The sequence below is a fragment of the Oryctolagus cuniculus genome, chromosome 11, assembly GCF_964237555.1.
Source record: "Oryctolagus cuniculus chromosome 11, mOryCun1.1, whole genome shotgun sequence".
Lineage (NCBI taxonomy): Eukaryota > Metazoa > Chordata > Mammalia > Lagomorpha > Leporidae > Oryctolagus > Oryctolagus cuniculus.
The window spans coordinates 22,670,944-22,687,133 of NC_091442.1; the positions used below are offsets into that span (position 1 = coordinate 22,670,944).

Genomic DNA, 16,190 nt, shown 5'->3' on the forward strand with positions numbered 1-16,190 from the left:
CCCTGGGAGCTGGGCCTGGCTTTGGCCCAAAGGACTTAGTTCTCGGGCGGCACCTCACCTGGTTCAGGGCCCCAGAGGGAGGGAGCAGAGTCTCCCCCACCCCCCCGGTCAGGCCTGCTCTCACAGACAGACCCTAGGGCCTGCTGCAGGACACAGCAGAGCTTGGCAAGCTGGGCCTGAGCACAGCTCCCAGGCTGCTGCTCTGCGGCCAGCGCCGCCAGCTGGCTCTCCGTGCTGCGCAGCTGCAGCTGCAGTTGGGCTGCCTCGGCCTCCTGGGCCCACAAGGAAGCTCTCAGCTGCTTCTCTGTGACCCGAGACGCCTCCAGCTCCTCCAGCAGCTCTGCTTCCTGGGCCAGAAAATCAGCCTCCTTTTCCTTCACCTCCTGCCTCAGTAGCTCCACCTGCCAGGGAGGAAGCACACTTGGTCTGAGCAGGAGTGAGCACCCTGTTCCGATGCTCCCAGGGCTGACCACACTCGATCCCTGGACAAACTCTGATCAGGGCTGGGAGGATTTCTGCAGGCTCAACTCCCTAGCAGGTAAGGGGGCTCTGAAATGAGTGTTACCCTGGATCTGACATCTGGATCCTCACTGACTCCTGACACATGGGCCCAGGCTAACAAATGGGATTGGGCTCTGTTGTTCTGGGCAGACAGGCCAGCTTCCTGCCGTGGTAAGATCTCTCTGCCCTCAAAGCCTGACACCGAGCCTAATAAAGCCAATCACAATAATAGTGGATACTACCATTTCCTGAATGCTTAGTGTGCTACTAACACTTTATATATTCCTACAATGGTTAAGAATTATTATCTTTGTTTAAAGATGAAGAAACTGACACCCTCACAACTAGGAAGCTATAAAGCTGGCAGTCAAACTTGGGACTAACAGCCTGACCTGTGTCCTTACCCACTGCAATCTACTGTCTGGCTCTCACTGCCTGACTCTTTCCCTCCCAGTTTCACCTCTCTGTACCCAACTTCAGGGTCCTGCAGTGAGCAGACGGGGTCCCTAGAAGTCCTTTTGCTGCTGCCTAACTGATCTGGAGTGTTACTGGTTGCTCAAGTACCCTTATTGCCAGCAGACCAAACACACTAGGAACTGGCTGTGCAGGACCAGGCCTGCACCGACTCTGCACCTTTGGGTATTTATTATGTTCTGGGCTTCCAGGTTCCCCACAAGTCCCCACCCTGCTGCGTCTGGCTACCCTCTCCTGCCAGGGCTGTGGAGGTCTCATCTTCTCCCGTAATTTAGGAAGAGAGAAGAGTCCTCCACCCTGGGCAATTCCCCATTGCCTCCTGCACACGCTTCCACTGAGGAGGCAGGGCTCCCGGCAGAGTGGGAAGTACCTGGGCACTGAGCTCTTTCTGCCCTTCCTGGGCCTCCTGCACGTCCTGCCGCAGGGAGCTCAGCTCTTGCTGTCGAACAGAATCAGCTTCTTCTAAAACAAGGAGTCTCTGTTCCTTTTCCGCCAGCGACAGAGTCAGGCTAAGAAGAGAGGGGGTCAAAGGGCTAGGCCATTCTCTCAGGGAATGAAAAGCTAACTTCTCATCTAACTGTTCTAAATACAGCATTAATAATTAAAACAGAAGTAGTAACAACACTTATTTTAGAGTAACAACAGAAGCTATCACTTGCTGAGTACCTACCACGTATTCTCAGGTCCTTCACGCATATCACGCCTCTTTGTAGCCTCACAATTTATTCTTCTCTAGCAAATTCCAAATATAGCTCAAATTCCATAGTTCCAAAGCTTCCCAAGTCCTTTGCACCCCCATTCCCACTCACTCGCTCCTGCTATCCCCTGCATGCTGGTTCCCAGCTCCGTGAACGGCTCTTCCTTCCAGCAACTCTGCCTACTTCCCCTTCACGCCACCCACGGCCAATCTGTAACTGTATACAATTGATTCTGCCTCCCTTAATGTCCCTTCTTTCCTCTTTTGCCCACTACCCTACCCCAGCTCAACTTTGGTACCTCTCGTCTAGACACCTGTACGAGCTCTTGTCTTTCTGCCTCAGTTTCATCAACAACATCTGTCTCTTCTCAAACTCCTGCAGCCTGTGCACACATGCTGCTCTACATTCTGCATGCTCCTGCGTCACTCACGATACTCCTCACGTGGCTTGTAACACCCGAATGACATAGACTTGTCAACTCTTCTTACTCACCACGCTCCAGTTACACTGTACTTGCCATTTCACCAAATACTGTCAGCTTTTATCTGCCTCAGGGCCTTTGCACATGATTTCTATTCCTACTATTCCTACTATCTAGAACTCTCCCTCACTCCTTTGCCTAGATGGCTCCATTTCATCTTTCAATGCTCAGTTTAAATGCAACCTCCTGAGAAAGGCCTTTCCTAACAATAATGTAGGTTTCTTTCATACCCTATTTCTTTCCTCCATGCATATATCAGAATCTGTAATAATTTGTTCAGAGGAATATTTGATTAAACTCTCCCCACAACACTATAAAGTCCAATGAGACCACACTGTCTTGTTTACCACCATCTCCCCAACTCTGGCAGGGTGCCTGGTGCATAATGGGTATTCTCTAAATATGTGTTAAATGAATTCAGTATAAGCTCTGAAGATAGCAGCCATGTCTTCACCACAGGGTTTCATCTGTATATCAGAGCTGGAGACACGAAAGGCTAGATGACCCAACAAAGAATTGTCAATGTCACAGTGATCATTGTAGCCAGAAAAGCAAAACTCACCTCCGTAGCTGTCTAACCTACCTGGCTTTCTCTCTCTCCAGCTCCTTCTGAATCTGGCTACACTCCTGGGCCTCTCTCAACTTCTCCTGAACTGCCTGCTCCAACAGCCTCTGGGAGTCATCCTGGGTAACCAGCTGAGACTTCAAGTCCTCCACCTGGAAAGTTAAGGGTGTAAAGGTGAGATGGCAGGGTAGTGGGCCAGTAGGAAAATGTGTTCAGCCTACGATCTACGAAGTCAGAGTTACACAGAGAGAGAAGGAGAGGCAGAGAGAGGCAGAGAAAGAGAGAGAGGTCTTCCATCCACTGGTTCACAGTCAGTGGCCCATTTCCAATGCTCTGCAGCCTCTACCAATCCCTACACACCAGTCTTACAACAGTACTGTTCATGCTGGTTATCTGTCTCCCTGGCCTCACATATATGTGTAAAAGCAGGCACGATAAAAATCTTAGCTGAACAGAAAGAACTATGTTCAAAGGTAAAGTGAGGGCAAGTGAATAGTGATTATCGTGTTTTAAATGAAAAATCAGAACATTATCTGAAAAAGGACTCTGAGAAGGAAAAGCAATCTGGTACATGAGAACACTGGACTTACAGGGAGGATGGGAAGAACAACTGAACCTGGGACTGCCCGAGAAAACCTGAGCTCCCTGATCACTACAGAGGAGAGAGACTGCCACGCCAGGGCTGCAGAGGCACACGCTCAGCTCTGAGCATCCTGCAAGGTCCACTCAGCCCAGGGCTGCCCCGACCCTTCCCAGCTTGGGCAGCAGGACTGGGGCTCCCCCCACCCTGTGGAAGCAAAGTGGGAGAGGCTGGCTGTGCTGGGGAGGGCTGTGGGGAGGAGCGGGGAGGAGGCAGACACCTGCTGCTGCAGGTCTCTCTTATCCTGCAGCAGACTGCAGCCCTCTTCTCGGAGGACGGCGAGGTCGTCTCTGTGCTGCTGGGTGGCCTCCTTCAGCTCCTGCTGAGCCTCCCGCAGCTGGGCCTGCAGCAGCTCAGTGGTCTCCTGCAAAGGGAGAAGACATCAGTGAGGACAGGAGAGCCCCCACAGGGGCCTTGGTCTCAAAATCAATGTAGTATAAGGCCGGCACCGCGGCTCACTTGGCTAACCCTCCGCCTTGCGGCACCGGCACACCAGGTTCTAGTCCCGGTCGGGGCACCGGATTCTGTCCCGGTTGCCCCTCTTCCAGGCCAGCTCTCTGCTGTGGCCCGGGAAGGCAGTGGAGGATGGCCCAAGTGTTTGGGCCCTGCACCCGCATGGGAGACCAGGAGGAAGCACCTGGCTCCTGGCTTCGGATTGGCACACCACGCCGGCTGTGGCGGCCATTTGTGGGGTGAACCAATGGAAAAGGAAGACCTTTCTCTCTGTCTCTCTAACTCTGCCTGTCAAAAAATAATAATAATAATAATCAATGTAGTATAAATATTGCCATTTTCTGCTGGATTGGCAAAGGCTGAGGTGGAGCCAGTCATCTATGCTTCTATGCTATTCCCACCTCAGATCCTTGCCTCCTAGTCCCTCCCCTCCCTCACAAAGTGCATGGGCTCGCCCAGGTTCTTTAGTCAGGGTCCAAGGTGGTAACAGCCCCTTACCCAGACCATCGCAATAGCCTGCTGACTATACCCCTACTTCTGCCTGACAACATGACACCCTAGCAGCACACGCATACACACACACACAAACTATTCTCCATTCATGTTCCCCTCCTGCTATTTTGCTATTTAAATACTATCCAACAGTTCCCACTGCCCTAGAACAAAACCCAAGCACCTACTGTGATTGACAATGGGCTCCCACCTACCTCTCTCCACACCCCTGAGCCCACTGCACTGAAGCCACACTGCCTCCTTTCTGTACTTCAAACTCCTGAGACACTTTCTGTCTGTACTAGGCCTTCTGATGGCTTTCCCTTGACCTGCAATGTTCTTCAAATGATGGACTTTTTTAAAACACTTTTTTTTTTAAAGATTTATTTATTTATTTGGAAGTCAGAGTTACACAGAGAGAGAAGGAGAGGCAGAGAGAGGCAGAGAGAGAGAGAGGTCTTCCATCCACTGGTTCACTCCCCAATTGGCCGCAATGGCCAAGAGCAGTGCTGATCCGAATCCAGAAGCCTCTTCTGGGTGCAGGGGCCCAAGGACTTGGGCCATCTTCTATTGCTTTCGGAGGCCATAGCAGAGAGCTGGATTGGAAATTGAGCAGCCGGGACTCAAACGGCACCCATATGGGATGCCAGCACTGCAGGCTGCGGCTTTACCTGCTATGCCACAGTGCCGGCCCCTTAAACCACTTTTATCACCCCAAGAGAAATTCTGTACCTAAGGGCAATCAGTACAGACGTCACTTGGGAACCCCACACACCATATCAGAGGGCTTGGGTTCAAGTCCAGGCTCCACTCTGATTCTAGCTTCCTTCTAATTCACACCCTGGCAGGCAGCATGTGATGGTCCAAGCAGCTGGGTCCCTGCAATCAAGTGGGAGACCTGGACCAGTTTCCTAGCTCCTGGCGTCAACCTGGCTATTGGGACATTTGGAGACATAGAAGATCTACCTGTCTCTCTGCCTTTCAAGTACATATATACTTGAATATATATATATATATATATATATATATATATATATATATATATACATTTTAAAAGCCAATATATATATATGTGTGTGTGTATATATATATATATATTTATCTCCAATAGTAGTCATTCTGCATCAGTCACCTCACCCCTAATCTCATCTCCTTCCTCCACTCCCAACCCACCCACTAATTTGTTTTCTGTCTTTATAGATTTGCCTGTTTTGGACATTTCATATGGAGGGAACTATAATCTTAGGAATGATTTATGTTACTTAGCAGGATATTTTCAGGGTTCACCTACGTTATACCATGGGGCTGGCTTCTTTTCTTTTTTAAAGATTCATTTATTTGAAAGAATTATGGAAAGGGTGAGAGAGAGAGATCTTCCATCCACTGTTTACTCCCCAAATGGCCACAATGGCCAGGGCTGGGCCAGGCCAATGCCAGAAGCTACGAGCTCCATCCAGGTCTCCCATGTGGATGCAGGGGCCCAAGGACTCGAGCCATCTTCCACTGCTTTCCCAGGCACATTAGCAGGGAGCTGGATCAGAAGTGGAGCAGCCGGGACTCAAATCAGAGTCCGTATGGGATGCTGGTGCCGCAGATGAGGGACTGGCTTCTTTTCAACCTTCACATCTCAGCTCAAACATCACTTTTTCAGCAGTAGCCATTCCTAAGGTGGCCTCCTTTGAATCACTCTGAATTACATCATCCTATTTATTTCCTTTAGAGCACTCACTGCAATCTGTAATTATCTTGTCTATGTCTGCTTATTTTTCATTGTCTCTGCCACTGGAATGTTAAGTTCCTTGAGGGCAGGGACCATGTCTGTCGGGAGGCGTGTCAGGTCACGCCTTTACCATACCCATAACAGGCTAGCACCTCGCCCAAGACACGGTGCCTGAGTGCCAATGAACGATGCCATGCCGAATGGGTGCGGCATGCCCCTGCCCAGGACCACGCTCCATACCTGCTCCCTTAACTTCTGCACCTTCATGTCCTGTCTCAGTCGTTCCAGCTGCTGGCTGGCATCTGCCAGCTCCTTCTGGGTCTGCAGCAGGGTCTCCAGGAGGGACACTCTCTCCTTCTCCGTTTCCAGCTGCATCTGTGGAGGGGTGGGGAGGGCAAGGGCTTGCTGGCTTAGGGTTAGCATGCCCACCCACGAGGCCATAAGCCCAGCTGCTCTAGGACTAGTCTAGCAAATGGGGTGGGGCTGAGGGCAGAGGAAGTTCTGAACTCATTGCATCAGAACCAGGAAGTACAAAGCTTGAAACTGGTTTGCTCACTGACAGGATGTGGTACACGACAGCCCTCCCTCAGGAAGTGTGACGTACTGCGGGACCTGCAGCTGATGGTGGGGGACCCTGCTCACCGGGAGCAAGGTGGACAGCTGCATTCTCTCCTGCAAGCCCCGCTGCAGCACCACGAGAAGGAAGTGGTCAGGGCTCTAGGGCTCGCAGCTCCTCACCTGGCACAGGGCGCTCTCTGCCTGCGTCCGCTCCTCTTCCCGTTGTGCCCGGAGGGCCTCCGTTTCTGTCTGCAGTTCCCTCATTCTCATTTCCAGCTCCAGCTTCTCCCTCTCCAGGCTCTCCAGAACCTTAGCCAGCTCCTGCTGGTGCCGGGCACGCTCCTTCTCCTGGCCGCGTGAAAGAAACATTGTTAGAACCACAAGGGTGAGGAAAGGAGGCAGAAGAAGGGGCCTGTACTGAGACTCTCCCTAAACTCTCAGGAGCTGTGGAAACTCTCAGTAATTCTCTAGGCCTGTAACCCCTGCCTCATCTAGCTCGCCAAATTTATGAGCCAAATGGGATTTATAAAACAATCAAATTATTAATACATGTACAACTGCTTTCTAAAGTGCATTCTGTCCCTCATATAAACCACAAGTGTCCATTATCCTCACAGCAACCACAACACAGCTGGCCACTGCAACCATGAGCTGAGGCGGTGACTCTGGCTCAACCCACTCTGCTGCTCAGGGTTGCAGACTTAGCCACTGAAAAGTCAGCCTTGGCCCAGATTGGGATACTCCCTACCTTATAAAAGAGATTAGGAGGGGTGGGAGCGGGGGTGGGAATGCAGGTATAGGGGGAAGAAGCACTATATTACTTAAAGTTGTACTTATCAAATTTGTACTCAATAAATAGAAGGCATCTTTGGAAAAGAAAAAGAGATTAGGAGAGGGGCCCTGGTTCTTCCAGAGGTCCACCACTGACCAAAGCCTTCCAATCTCCTAGCTACCCTCTATTAGGTTCTCAGGATATGGTGGAAGGTACTCAAGTCAGGCTGTGTGCCTGGGTGACAGCCTATAATCCACCATTGCAGGTGGGACCTCAGTTGCTTTCTAAATATCTCTGTGCCTCAGTTTCCTCATCAATAAAAATGGGGATAACAACGGTGTCCTCCTAGGGTGCTCTGAGGATAGAGCTAAGTCACATGAATCACTTTATTTCTATTTTTTAAATATTTATTTATTTATTTAAAAGGCAGAGTCAGAGAGAGAGAGAGAGAAAGAGAGAGAGAGAAACAGAGAGATCTCCCATCTGCTGGTTCACTCCCCAAATGGCTGCAACAGCTAGAGCTGGATCAATCTGAAGCCAGGAGCCAGGAGCTTTCTCCTGGTCTTCCACGTGGATGCAGGGGCCCAAGTACTTGGGTCATCTTAAACTGCTTTCCCAGGCACATTAGCAGGGAGTTGGATCAGAAGTGGAGCAGCCAGGATTTGAATGAGCATACATATGAGATGCAACGTCACAGGGACAGTGCTACACTACAGCACCCGCCCCAAAAGATTCATTTATCCTGAAAGGCAGAGTTACAGAGAAAGGGAGAGATAGAGAATTTCTATCTGCTGGTTCACTCCCCAAATGGCTGCAATGGCTATGGCTGTACCAGACTGAAGTCAGGAGCTCTGAACTTCATCTGGGTCTCCCACATGGATGCAAGGCTCCAAGTACTTGGGCCATTTTCCACTGCTTTCCCAGGTGCATTAGCAGGGACCTGGACTGGAAGTAAAGCAGGTGGGACTCAAACTGGCATTCATATGGGATGCTGGTGCCTCAGGCTGCACCACAAAGCTGGCCCTAACATAAATCATGTTAAACAGTGCTCAGAATACAGAAAGCAGTCAGTACATAACAGCTAGCAACATCATTGCATCAGTAGTTCCTTGTGCCATTCCTTACAAATGTTTATAAGTTGGCAGTTAGCTATTCATTTATGGGCATGCCTTTACTGTTCCAGCCCTTTCCTTTCCAACATCATCTTGTGCAGCCGTCCCTGCATGACATTCTGACCTTCTTTCTGGCCACACTGACCTCCTGTCAAGTCCATGAGTATGCTAAACACTTGCAAATCTTAATCCCTTTTCATGCTTTTCCTCTACCTTCTCCTCCCCTGCCAATTGTAAGGGAAATCCAAATGGAATTCCTGGCCCCCCACTTCAACCTGGCTCAGCCCCAGCTGTTGTGGGCATCTGAGGAGTGAATCAGTGAGTGGGAGATTTCTGTCTCTGCTTTTTCAAATACTTTTAAAGATGTATTTATTTGAAAGGCAGAATTACAGAGAAGGAGAAACAGAGAGAAAGAGATAGAGAGAAGATCTTCTATCTGCTGGTTTACTCTTCAAATGGCTGCAACGACAGTGGCTGGGCCAGGCAGAAGCCAGGAGCTTCTTCCAGGTCTCCCATGTGGGTGGCAGTGGTCCAGGGACTTGGGCTATTTCCCACTGCTTTCTTAAGCACACAAGCAGGGAGCTAGATTATTAGAAGAGGAGGTGCCAGGACTCCAACTGGCACCAATATGGAATGCTACTGCTGCACGTGGTAGCTTTACCTGCTATGCCACAACACTGGCCCCTTCATCTCTCTGAATATATTGAACACAAAAGCACATAAGTCAGGGAGGAGTGAATATAGGGGGCCAGTGTTGTGGCACAGTGGGTAAAGCTGCTACCTGTGACACTGGCATTCTATATGGGCAGCAGTTTGTGTCTTGGCTGCTCCACTTTTGACCCAGCTTCCTGCTAATGGCCTGGGAAAAGCAGTGGAAGATGGCCTAAGTGCTTGGGCCCCTGTCATCCGTGTGGGAGACCAGGATGACGTTCTTGGATCCTGGCTGAAGCCAGGTTCAGCCCTGGCCATTGTGTCCACTTGGGGAGTAAATCAGCAGATAGAAGATCTATTTCTCCCCCTCTCTTTTAAACTCTGACTTTCAAATAAATAAATTAATAAAAAAAAAAAAAAAAAAAGGCCGGCGCCGTGGCTCAATAGGCTAATCCTCCACCTTGCGGCGCCGGCACACCGGGTTCTAGTCCCGGTCGGGGCGCTGGATTCTGTCCCGGTTGCCCCTCTTCCAGGCCAGCTCTCTGCTATGGCCAGGGAGTGCAGTGGAGGATGGCCCAGGTGCTTGGGCCCTGCACCCCATGGGAGACCAGGAAAAAGCACCTGGCTCCTGGCTCCTGCCATCGGATCAGCACGGTGCGCCCGCTGCAGCGGCGGCCACTGGAGGGTGAACCAACGGCAAAAGGAAGACCTTTCTCTCTCTGTCTCTCTCTCACTGTCCACTCTGCCTGTCAAAACATAAAAAAAAAAAAAAAAAAAAAAAAAAAAAAAAAAAAAAGAAGAAGAAGGGCCAGCGCTGTGGCATAGCAGGTAAAGCCGCCACCTGCAGTACCAACATCCCATATGGATGCTAATTCCAGTCCTGGCTGCTCCACTTCCAATCCAGCTCTCTGCCATGGCCCCTGCACTCACATGGGAGGCCCAGAAGAAGCTCCTGGCTCCCAGTTTCAGCTGTTGTGGCCATTTGGGGAGTGAACCAGTGCATGGAAGATCTCTCTCTTTGTCTCTCCCTCTCTCTGTCTGTAACTCTACCTCTCAGATAAATAAAATAAATCTTTAAAAAAAAAAAGTGAAGAAAGAGTAAATACAGGTAAAAAGTTTCTTGGTCATTCAGGAAAAGAGTAAAAATACTCATTAACTTCAGATTTTATTATGTATATTTTAAAATTAATCACTAACGTAATTTTTTAGAATATAGTACATATCATCCAATATTTGTGAAAAAAATGAGAAAAGAATACAATTTAGTCATCTAATTATATTCTCTAAATAAAGTGAAGAAAGATGATCTCCCTTCCCCAAAAGATAAAACAAGGCAGGACAAATAACATAAGATATCAGGAATAAATCCAAATATACCTAAAATCATAATAAAAGCAAATGAACATTACATAATTTAATAACAAAGAAGGGGCTAGTGTGGAGGTGTAGTGTGTAAAGCTGCCGCCTGCAGTGCAGCATCCCACAGAAGCGCTGGTTCATGTTTGGGCTGCTCCACCTCTAATCCAGCTCTCTGTTAATGGTCTGGGAAAAGCAGCAGATGATTGCCCAAGTGCTTGTGCCCCAGATGCCCATGTGGGAGTCCCAGAAAAAGCACCTGGCTCAGCCCTGGCCATTGCAGCCATCTGGGGAGTGAACCAGTAGATAGAAATTCTCTATCTCCCTGTCTCTCCCTTTCCCTCTGTAACTCTTTCAAATAAAGAAAAGGCCGGCGCCGCGGCTCACTAGGCTAATCCTCCGCCTAGCGGCGCCAACACACCAAGTTCTAGTCCCGGTCAGGGTGCCGGATTCTGTCCCGGTTGCTCCTCTTCCAGGCCAGCTCTCTGCTGTGGCCAGGGAGCGCAGTGGAGGATGGCCCAAGTACTTGGGCCCTGCACCCCATGGGAGACCAGGATAAGTACCTGGCTCCTGCCTTCGGATCAGCGCAGTGCACCGGCCGCGGTGGCCATTGGAGGGTGAACCAACGGCAAAAAAGGAAGACCTTTCTCTCTGTCTCTCTCTCTCTCACTGTCCACTCTGCCTATAAAAAAAAAAAAAAAAAAAAAAGAAAGAAAGAAAGAAAGAAAAAAGAAACACAGTTCTGAATCAAGCAAAAATGCATCTAAGGCATTCTTCTGTCCTGTTTATATCCTGGGGCCAGTTTACTAATCTTCAATCCAAGGGTCCACTTCTAATTCTTTGCACACACCAAAGCAACAACAATCACGGCTAACACAAATAGAGCTCATTTCTTGCTAAGAACTGTTCTTAGTTTCATATATTAACTCATTTAGTATTAGAAGCTAGATTTTAACCTAGGTGTCTGAATTCGACTCTTCAAAGCCGCAATATCTGGACCAGATCAGCAGGTGGAGTGCCCACTGAAGAGAGGCAGCATCTGCGTCTCCCTCCCTCAGCCACACCCACAACCTACCCAGTTCTCCTGGAGCCGGCGCACCTCCTCCTCGTGGGCCACCTGCTGCTGCTCCAGGGCAGTTTTCCCCTCTTGCTCAGCCTGGGCCAGCCTCCTGGCTGCTGTGCTCCGCTCCTGCTCTGCCTGGTTCCGTTCAGTGTCCAGCTCCATCTTCAGACACCTCACTTCTCCTAAGACACTCGAGGCAGGATCAGCTCTTTGAGCACCCGCCCCTTTCCTTTATCGAACAGATTTCTCCCTCTCCTGTAGTCTTCATGTGCATCTCAGGGGCCCCGACCTTGGCTCGATTAGGACCTCTAATGGCCTTATTGGTTCTCACCGCCCCACGGAATGCAATGTGTCCTATCCCATTAGGTTCTCACCTTGGATAACTTCCTTGGCTTGAGTGACAGTTTGAATCTGGACCTCCAGCTGCCCCTTGGTGACCTCTATCACAGAATTTTGTTGTTGTGCCTCAAACAAACTGCTCTCCAGCTGTTCCTTGGCAGAGCTGTGAGATTCAGGAATCAGGAAGAGTTCTTACCCATCAAGCCACCTGCTCTCCCATAAGGGGAGTTGGGCTCTAAATACTGGCTACCTGGAGAAGTTAGAGGAGCAACTTTAAATTCAGAACTCATTCTGCACTCTCAAACTCAGGACACTGAGAACTTAGCATGGCCACCTCTTGCCTTGAGAACTCTGTCTGGCTGAACTGGGTCTAGGTCCTACCTGAGTCCCAGCAGCTGTTCGGTGAGGTCCTGGCGGTCCCGCTCCACAGCCTGCAGCCGAACCTCTAGAGATGCCCTGGCTCGCACGAGGGCCTCCTTCTCCTGCACTGCTCTGGCAAGCACTTCTTCCTGTCGCTTCGCCTCCTGATGCAGCAGCTCCAGCTGAGCTGCAGCTGCTTCCTGCTGGTGATGTGCCTGAGAGGAAGAAACTGGTGACCTACAGAACAGAACTGAGGCAGGATTCCCCGGGGCTGCTAGGTTAGGGCCATCAGCTCTCTTTCACAGGGAGCATGCCTGACAACTTAACATGACGTGTCAATTTTGTCTTCTCACCTCATTTAATTTCTCTTGAATTTCTTCCTTCTCTTCTTGGATGCCCTTGAGATTTAGCTGCAGCTCAGCCCTGGCCTCCTCTGCTTTATGCAGCTGAGCCTCCAGATGAGTTTTCTTTTCCCACAGGGCTTCCCTGCTCCTCTCGGCCTCCGCCAGGTCTACCTGCAAAGTGTTCCTCGCCTGCTCTGCTGCCTCCACTCTGCTGCACACAGACTGGTTCTCCTGCTCTAACTACTGACCAAAAAGACAAAGGGGTACAGGGCACCAAAGACAAATGGTTATGGTTCAGGGATATAGTGAAATCCAAGGGAGGTATAAATCTGTCTGCAAAGATGAACACAGGTGAGATTTTAATAGAGTTGGGGGGTGGGGGTGGGGAAGTCCATTCATTTGATTTGTAGCCTACATTCCAGGTACTAACTGGACTGGATGCTGGTGCTGAAGACAAAAAACCCCAAATCCTGCTTTCAAAGAATTCAGAATAATGGAACTAGAACATTTCTGGGCTCAGGTGAAGCAAGAGGTTTCCCTGGTACAATAATAGGTTAAATCTGCAACCTTTGGAGGAGGTTCGTTAGTACTCAGGCTCTTCAGCAGTTCCTTTTCTGGTGACTGTTCTTATCTCACCTAATAGACTAAGAATCTGGCCTTCTTTCCCAAAGACATGGGCTCCTTCCCAGCTCTGATGACGCACCCTGACGCCCAGGGTGGATCTGTGACATTTCTGATGGCTAGGCCCAACCTTCACAGTCTTTGCTCTGCTCTGCACTGTCAATGTCCCCTGTGCTCACTTCAGAATGACACTTGGAAGCTGATCCATTAAGGACTCTGCTCTCCTGTGGGAATCAGTCCCTTTCTTCTGTCACTGGCTTGTCCACGGTCAGAGCCCAGCCCTACCCTGCAGACCAGAGAAGTCGTCGCTCACCTGGAGAATCTGCTGGTTCAGCCCAACTTTGTCTAAGGCCAAAGCCTCATTTAAGGCACCGAGCTTGACAGCTGCAGCCCGAAGATCAGCTACCTCTGCCTTCAGGCTGTTCTCAGAACTTGACAGCTCTGCAATTGACTGTTCTGCCTAAAAACAAAGAAGATTGAAGCATGTCCTATTTCCAGTTTTCCTGCAACAGTAAACAATTCACGTGCTTGACACCGGCTGTTCTTCTGGAGCAGAGATCAGTCAGCACTCCGCTCCCTTGCATTCGCAGCACATTCCTCTCACTGAGGAGTGAGAGAGGAGCCCACAGTCAGGGCACAGATGCCAGGATGTAGAAACAACCATAAATGTAATGACACCAAAAAGTGCTCTGCAAACTCAAAGAAGGCTTTAAAAGGCATTAGTTCAGTTGTAACAGTTAAAAATGCTTGGTAGAGGGCCAGCGCCGTGGCTCAATAAGCTAATACTCCGCCTTGTGGTGCCGGCACACCGGGTTCTAGTCCCGGTCGGGGCGCTGGATTCTGTCCAGGTTGCCCCTCTTCCAGGCCAGCTCTCTGCTGTGGCCAGGGAGTGCAGTGGAGGATGGCCCAAGTGCTTGGGCCCTGCACCCCATGGGAGACCAGGAGAAGCACCTGGTTCCTGCCATCGGATCAGCGTGGTGTGCCGGCCGCAGTGCACCAGCCGCGGCAGCCATTGGAGGGTGAACCAATGGCAAAAGGAAGACCTTTCTCTCTGTCTCTCTCTCTCTTACTGTCCACTCTGCCTATCAAAAAAAAAAAAAAAAAAAAAAAAAGCTTGGTAGAGGAGTTGACGATTAAGTTGGTATTCGGAGATGAGGAATGGTCTGCAGTAAAAGGGGGAACAAAGAAGCCAATCAGATGAAGGACAAAGTATACGCAGTCATGAAAGAACACGGTACCACCAAGAACACAGTTAACGCCACGTGGCAGAAGCAAAGGACACAGATTGAGGGTGAGGTTTGGGGTGGAAGAGGAGGCTAGAAACACAGTTTGGGGCAGATGGCACAGGGTTTTGAATGTGGCATCACAGAGCTGTGAAGCAAGTGGAAGTTTTTAAGTGACTGTCATAACCAGACTGATACGTTAGATAACTCATTCTAATTCCAATCCCACGATTGTGCTGGGAGGGACAGAAATAGGAGGAAGAATAGGCCTGAAGATGAAGAATGAGGCAGGCTGCATGCCCGTCCCCTGGGGACACAACTCTGTCCACCGCCCACCCGGCAATTGTAGACGAGGCCGACGCACCCTAGACAGTGCTGCGGTCACTTCTGCTTGCTCTTGCCTCAGTAATTCCCCTTCCAGACGACTTGACTCCAGGGCTTCCCGAAGAGTGAGCACTTCCGCGAGTGACTGTGACTGCTTGGCTTCCAGGACCACCAGCGTCTCCTGACTAAGATGGGAAGGAGAGGGGGGCTAGAGAAAGTTTTGGGGAGTGGCAACACCCAAAAAGGTAACTAAGGTATAATTGTCTTTACTATGTCATAGAATGAGGAAAATCTCTCCCTCCCTCTCTTTTTTTTAAAAACATTTATTTATTATTTGAAAGCAGAGTTCCAGAGAGGCAGAGGCAGAGAGAGAGAGAGAGATCTTCCATCCATTGATTCATTCCCCCAGATGGCTATAAGGGCTGGAGCTGCACTGATCTGAAGCCAGGAGCCCGAGCCAGGGCTGGGGCAGGAGCCGGGAGCTTCTTCTAGGTCTCCTATGTGGGTGCAGGAGCCCAAGGACTTGGGCCATCTTCCACTGCTTTCCCAAGCCATAGCACAGAGCTGGATTGGAAGTGGAGCTGCCGGGACTAGAACCGGCGCCCATATGGGATACCAGTACTGCAGGTGGTGGCCTTACCTGCTATGCCACAGCACCGGCCCCAGGAAGGTCTCTTAAAACAGAAATATTTCTGGGGCCAGAGCTGTGGCACAGAGGGCTAAGCTACCAACTGCAGTGCTGGTATTCCAGGTAGATGCCAGTTTGAGTCCCAGCAGCTCCACTTCCTATCCAGCTCCCTGCTAATGGCCTGGGAAAGCAGCAGAAGATGCCCCAAGCGCTTGCGGCCCTGCACCCATGTGAGAGACCTAGATGAAGTTCCTGGCTCCTGTCCCAGCCCTGGTTGTTGCAGCCATTTGGGTAGTGAACCAGCAGACAGAAATTTTCTCTCTTCCCTTTTCTCTTTGTAACTCTGACTTTCAAATAAATAAATAAATAAATAATTTTTAAAAAGATTACTAAAATATATCACATGATTAAAGCAAAGTGCAGAACAATGTATGTAGTAATATATATAAAATAACATATATATAACTGTATATATTATATATCAATCAGTATGTATATCCTATTATATGTGTGTATGTCTTACTTCCCCAAACTAAATGTTACTTATGCAAGAAAACAAGTATAAGAAAGAAGAAGGCCAGTGCCACAGCTCACTAGGCTAATCCTCCACCTTGCAGCGCCGGCACACCGGGTTCTAGTCCCGGTCGGGGCGCTGGATTCTGTCCCTCCCGGTTGCCGCTCTTCCAGGCCAGCTCTCTGCTGTGGCCAGGGAGTGCAGTGGATGATGGCCCAGGTGCTTGGGCCCTGCACCCCGTGGGAGACCAGGATAAGTACCTGGCTCCTACCATCGGACAGCGCAGTGTGCCGGCCACAGC

At 49.9% G+C, this 16,190-nt stretch overlaps 1 protein-coding gene and 1 long non-coding RNA gene across 21 annotated transcripts in view; one reads left to right on the forward strand and one right to left on the reverse strand.

Moving 5' to 3' along the window:
• CEP250 (centrosomal protein 250) overlaps nt 1-16,190 on the reverse strand; it is a 56,280-nt gene that overhangs the window by 15,602 nt on the left and 24,488 nt on the right. For 18 of the 20 annotated variants that reach the window (XM_070051900.1, XM_008256053.4, XM_051846136.2 and 15 more), the window contains 12 exons: nt 14,788-14,932; nt 13,514-13,660; nt 12,589-12,819; nt 12,257-12,450; nt 11,911-12,038; nt 11,549-11,718; nt 6,763-6,930; nt 6,265-6,429; nt 3,580-3,723; nt 2,738-2,871; nt 1,346-1,484; nt 59-401 (listed from right to left, as the gene is read on the reverse strand). In XM_070051900.1, the coding sequence (XP_069908001.1) occupies nt 59-401; nt 1,346-1,484; nt 2,738-2,871; nt 3,580-3,723; nt 6,265-6,429; nt 6,763-6,930; nt 11,549-11,718; nt 11,911-12,038; nt 12,257-12,450; nt 12,589-12,819; nt 13,514-13,660; nt 14,788-14,932 (2,108 nt within the window). The remainder of the gene's footprint in view (nt 1-58; nt 402-1,345; nt 1,485-2,737; nt 2,872-3,579; nt 3,724-6,264; nt 6,430-6,762; nt 6,931-11,548; nt 11,719-11,910; nt 12,039-12,256; nt 12,451-12,588; nt 12,820-13,513; nt 13,661-14,787; nt 14,933-16,190) is intronic. The other 2 variants (XM_017341656.3, XM_051846137.2) reach the window with 1 other exon arrangement.
• On the forward strand, nt 2,756-12,930 carry LOC103348187 (uncharacterized). Its single transcript, XR_007919643.2, has 2 exons — nt 2,756-2,893; nt 12,715-12,930. It is a non-coding gene; the product is annotated as an uncharacterized lncRNA (long non-coding RNA).